This window comes from Gavialis gangeticus, unplaced genomic scaffold (genome assembly GCF_001723915.1).
Source record: "Gavialis gangeticus isolate Ggan-Ray unplaced genomic scaffold, GavGan_comp1, whole genome shotgun sequence".
In the NCBI taxonomy this organism is placed as follows: Eukaryota; Metazoa; Chordata; order Crocodylia; family Gavialidae; genus Gavialis; species Gavialis gangeticus.
The window spans coordinates 44905761-44911718 of record NW_017729033.1 but is presented as its reverse complement, the minus strand read 5'-3'; the positions used below and the strand labels follow the sequence as shown (position 1 = coordinate 44911718).

The 5958-nt window shown below is 44.3% G+C and overlaps 1 protein-coding gene across 1 annotated transcript in view; it reads left to right on the top strand.

The window, feature by feature from the left end:
* CCDC149 (coiled-coil domain containing 149) overlaps positions 1-5747 on the top strand; it is a 131395-nt gene extending 125648 nt beyond the window's left edge. Inside the window, exon 12 of the mRNA XM_019526261.1 lies at positions 3402-5747. Within this exon, the coding sequence (XP_019381806.1) occupies positions 3402-3958 (557 nt within the window). The 3' untranslated portion in view covers positions 3959-5747. The remainder of the gene's footprint in view (positions 1-3401) is intronic.
* The last annotated feature ends 211 nt before the right edge of the window (positions 5748-5958 follow it).

The following is a 5958-nucleotide window of genomic DNA, read 5'->3' as shown; positions in this document are numbered from 1 at the left end:
TTTCCAAGTGAGGTGGTGCAGGCTCCCACCCTGGGGGTTTTTAAGAGGAGGTTGGACGACCACCTTACTGGGGTCATTTGACCCCCGTGCTCTTCCTGCCATGGCAGAGGGTTGGACTAGATCTGCTCAGGTCCCTTCCGACCCTAGAAACTATGAAACTATGAAGTGTGGGGGCATGTGTACAGACACGCATACACACAGACATGTGCACATAAACACACCCATTTCTTTCTCCATCCCAGCACACTGCCCCTGTGCACAGCACCACCAAACTCAGCACCTGCTTTACTTGTCTCACAGCAGTCGCTGCCCCCTGGCCCCCTCCCACTCTTCAGCAAGGAAACCTCTGGCTGCTGCAGCAGTATCTGCCCCCTGCAGCCAGCAACTCCCTCTGCCTGCTGGCTCCCACCTGAGTTTGCAAGGGAGGGCCCAGCTGGCTAGCACCCTGCTGACACAGCGCTGCGGAGGCAGGGGCAGGGACAGATACATGCTCACAAACACACAGTGCCCAGCCCACCCCCTGCCTCCAACTTCTGCACAGCAGGAGCCTGCCCAGGCACTGTGGCAGCAACTTACTTTTATGTCCCCTTTCTATAAATTTTGATTATTACCAATGGAAATACTTTTCCATCAGTCTGAGTGTGAGGTGAGCTTGCCATTTATCAGTGTTTACCAATCAAAATCAGATCCTGCCAAGCCTATCTGGTAGGGCCATGCAATACATACTAGCAGACCCTGCGTTCAGTTGCTTATAATGGTGTCAGACTTTAACAGTTTGAGCTGACATTCTCTACAACTTTCTGCTTCAGGTTGATTTCTCCACCCCTGCCTCTTTGGAAAATGTTGGTTGTTGTTTTCCCATGTTAAGATCTGGTGATCTTTTCCATGCTATTGAGCTGAAACTTGAAATGTGATAGGCAGCTAAACCCTTTGGTCAGGGTTTTATCCATCTCATCCTCCATGCGAAAAATGTCACCAAATATGACTAAGTTATTCACACGTGCTCAGTACTGACTTCAGAGATTTTAGCTGTTAAGTACCAAGAGTCCATCTCTGTCTAGCATGCTCCCATCCCATCATGGCTCCTGATGCTTCCTCCCCACCCACCACCTCCCCACTTCCCCAAGTGGCAGTCTGCTCCAGAACAGGGCAAGGAAGGTTCATTCCTGCAGTGCCTGTTCCTATCTGTTCCAGGCTGGGGTGGGTCCAAGTACTGAAACTGAATGCATGGAGCCTGTTTCTCATGTGCTCCCAATGGTCCCCTTTGGTGCCCAGAGGGTGTTGGTCCAGGCAGATGAGACAAAACTTTCATCAGTGGAAGGAAAGGAACAGATTGGGACAAGGAAACGGAGGCTGGGGTGGAAGGCTGGGAGAGGAGAGGAGGCTGGGATTGGGAATAGATGAGGGAAATGGGTGGGGCAATTGGCTGGGATGGAGTGTCACTTAGATCTGTCAAAGCATGTGATTGAGGAAGAGATGCTGAGTGGCAGAGTGATAAGAAACAGATTAATGAGGCACTCAAGGAGAGAGAGTGGACTTGGGAGCCGAAGAAATAAATGGAGGGGGGGAGGGAGAAAAATGAGGTATACTCTCAAGACCCAGACTCTACTCCCCCCTCCCCCAGGAACCCAGAATGAAACCCAAGTTCCTGTCTCACCATTCTTCTCCCAGGAAGTGTCTGGGTGTGTATGCTATCCCCTTCTTGGGCTGGTCCAACCTCCAACATCTTGTCCTTGTTATCTTGTATAATATGGTAACAAATTGCTATTGCTATCAGTGAATCTGTTAATTCAGGTGGCAGAAGTCTGTGGGATGTAAACCTAATTTGGACCCTTTTGTGCTACATTCTGGCATTTATGGTCAACTAATTAAAGGCTGTGTTCTTCCACAGGACCGCTGCCTCATTCCCTGTGCAAGGTGAATGGGGCTCAGCTAATGAGTAGCTGTTCAGTATGTTTTTTTCTTCTTGTTCAATTTGTGACTTCCCATCTCATTTCACTGTATTCAAACCCTGCTCTTAAAACACTGCTGATACTTTTCTCATGGGCTGTGGTGCTCGTTGCTATAATGAGTGCTTCACAAAATCTCTGTGGTATGATAGCGAACGGAAACATAGATTAAGGTCAAGTGTTTCCACTCATTTTGGGTGCCCAATTGGAAATATGTGGGACCTGATCTTTCAAAGTGCTTTGTATCATGTAATGCTTTTATATAGCGTTATGTATGTTCATATGTTCAAAGTGCCTCACTTCTGTGTATTAGGCAAAAGGGTCTCAAATTTGGGTGCTCAAAAAGGATGACAAAAAATTACGTGATGCATCTGCCAGCACACAGCAACTGTGTGGCAGAGACAAGACTAGGCCGTAGCAGCATTCCTGGCTGTCTCCAGGGTAGCAGCATTCCTGGCTGTCTTAAACATGAACTTCCTGCAATCCATTATCTCGCCAGTTGAGACTCTTCCAATTTATTACAGGTGATGCAAGGGGAAGGGAGGGGTCCTATAGAAGGCAGGTTCCTTTGATACATAGCCCTTGACTTATCCCCAGAGTAAGTCTGTTCTGTATGCCGAACAAGGCAAAATTATTGTGTGGAAGATAGATAGTATGTGCTTGTAATTTATAGATTTTATTGTAATGTATGTGGCCAAGGAGTGTGACTTATGGGTTACATAGGCAACCTTAATTCAGGCATTTCTGAGCTTCCTGGTGCTTGACTGTTGCACCTCAGTTTAATGATGTTTTCTTTTTTTCTTTTCTTTTGTGTACCAGATGAGAAGGTTAGGGGTTTTCTCTGATACAGAGAAGTTCACCTCTGCATTCTGCCTCCTCTGGAGAGCTTTTTCTGAGGTGTTGTTGTAATGGTACATTTAACATGCCTTTCCACTGCTGCCTTGCCTTATGCTGTTACCAGACGTAGCACATTTTCTGAAATTGTCCACAAAATCTATTGCAGACTAATTCCATAAAGTTATTCTTTATTGGAGAAAGGTTCATTTGAAGAGTATCATTTTCTAGTGCTATTACTTATCTCTAACCAGAAATTCCACCACCACGAGCTTTTCAGAGAGGATGATCTTTTCCCTAAATGTTGTCTGCCAGCCTTCATCAGCTCCAGCATCTCTTTACAGCAGTCACACTTCTCTAAAAGGAAGACAATCTGAATGAGCTAGGCTTGATAACTTTGTGGTCCTGATTAGTTCTGATCTCTGAAGAACTGGACAGGGAGTCAATGTAGATATGTACATGCAATATTTTATTCAAATCAATCTCTTACCATGGTGTTTGGCCACTCAAATTTCACAAACTTACATCAACATCGTTGCTCTGGCCTTCTTTGTCAGCCCCAGTCATACAAATTCAAGTGACTAATCATAGTGTATTGCTGTCCTGTTTCCTTTATAGCACAAGCAAAAGGAGAACCAGATGATACTTGCACTGTTACAAATAAGTTTACAGCTCCAAAGGAATCTTCTGAGGTTTCTGAAGCCCATCTAAATAACAGTAACCAAAATAAGCATCTTCACCCCTTGCTACCCCAGTTACCTTCTGAGGAAGAAGATATAAACAGACTTGGAAGTGAAATAATAAAATTAACAGAAGAACAAGCAGCTGCAGAACTCGGGAGCAAAACAGGAAGTCCAGCAGAGGGCCAGAGTCCAAGGGGCCAACCAGAACTCAGTGGTTCATCTGGGGGACAGTCCCCATTATCCAGCCCTGATTCATTTGACCCCACAGAAGCCTCCAGCTCAGAGACTGAGCAAGTCCTGAAAGACAATTATGAAATCTCGGAGAGTGATTGTGAAAATCTGAATGAGAAAAAGCATGAAAATAGTGAGACACTGGATACTGAAGGACTTGGAGATCTAACTGCTACAGCTGCATGCACAAATAACATCTTGGACCATCCCCCTGAACCAGAGAGTGACAGGCCATCAGATCCTGCTGAAAACTCTGAATAACTGGATAACAGCTTGGCTTGAGGTATGAAGTCCAAGCCCTCAAGCATCTCTGGTCATCCTTTGCCAGTGCAAGCTGTGTTGTTGTGAATGTGGGTACTCGCTGAAACAGTGTTGCCGTAGAGTTGGTTTTTACATCAGTTTGTCAACAATTGTCTATTAAAAAGGGTTTTTTTCCTATTAATAGTGATTATACTGTACCAAAAAATGTAAATATGTAATAGGGAGAACTTGAAGCTGATGGCTTTTTCATCATGCCTCTAGTATTTACAGTGATTTAGAGTTTCTAGGTGGATAGGCATAACTGAGAATAATGGGGTCAGGAGACCCACCGTTATGCTTGATCATATCTAGTCTTAGCTGGGTCTAAAAGTTATGTATATTCTTGGCAGCGGAATGTGTTTTTTAAGGGTTAGAAATGTCTTTTTTAGTTAATGGAGATTTGTCATTCTAAACTGAAAAGAATCTTGAGGTTTACAGGCTTTTATTTATTTTCTAAATTTCTGTTCCCTACCTGAACGTAGTTGCTGCAAGCGAGCATTTAGGAGAGCAGCGTTTGATCTGCTCTAAAAACAAAACCAGCACAAACAGTTCCCTCATCTCAAAGCTCCATTTCTCCTCCAGAGTGTAAATTTTTCCTTCCTCTGCTCATGTTGGAAACTGCATGAAAATGTGTTTTAGATACAGCTGTGAAGGCCTGTCTTTTATTGGAGGGACCATTCCCTGGAAAAACACACTCCTTTCTAGGAGGTATGGCAGAGCTATTGGGGAAAGAGGCATAGGCTTGTCCTCCTGCCATACTTTTTTGGTATCAGTTCATGGAAGTGCATGTTTCCTCAGGAGTTGAAACAGTGCATGAGCAGTTGGCCCTTTGCTGGGAAACAGAGTTAATCTAAGTCTATCCACACTTTCATTTTCTTCTTTTTTAAAAGAAAAGTGGATTTTTCTATCTGGAAGGAGGGCGGTGTTTCTCATTCACATCTGCTTATCACTTCTTTGGGAAAGTGATGGAGTAATTTGAGTCCCAGTGGCCCTCTTAACTTTCTTCCCAGATTGTTAGTCAGTCCTCAGAAAAACATTTCAATGTTAGGGGGTTCCTTAGAGCAAATCTCCAGATCTCCAGCGATGTTGGAGCTATGCCACTCCTCCAAGGAAGGCAGCCTCAAGGCAATGCTTAATGTTGGTGATAGCAGCTGTTGGAGGAGGGGAGGTGCTTCCTTCCTCTCCTGTTGTAGAAGGAACAGTGTCTGCAGCTGTGAAGATCCTATCGGCCAGCAGCCGTAGAGGCAATTTTTCTGCTGGCTTGGGACCTAATTGTCTGTAAATATTCATTTTTCACTCCTAGAAACTTGAAACCAATCAGAGAGAATTAAACCAAATTTAATAAAATGGTACTAATAAAAAGGAAAATCCCTCCCAGACTGAGTCCTCGTTTGACAAATATCTGCCAGCTGCAAATTTTTACAGCCCACTTGTCAGCTACTGGAAAACAGGGTTTATATTAGGAACGCTGACACACTCCTCTGTATGTGGAAGCTGAGCTAGCAGGTGTTGCCGTAATCAAAGGTGTTTAATTCCGTGAGCAGTTTGTACTCGGCAGAAGAAAGGCAGTTTTTAATGGTAACATTTGAATATAAGGGATGATGGGACACTGAAAAATGTGACCTGCCTCTGCGTTTTCATGCATTCGCCCTAATGGGAGCATGCGTGTAACCCTTTCTCTACTGTGCTTGACTGCTCTGTCATTGCCACCATGTTCAGGCAATAAAGGAATACTTGCAGCACTCCTCTACCATGTCTCCTTTGTATTTAAAGGGTCTATGGCATGGCATTTCACTGGTATAAAAAACAGCCCTTTGAAGCCAGACTTGCTTGTTTTACATATAAATTCTCTGGGGGCAAGCAAGAATAAGAAGTTGAAGCTTTCTTCTCTTATTTCTAATCTAAGTTCATCCTAACCCAAAGACTGAGAAGAGTTGAACGGTGATTATGCTGTTGCTATT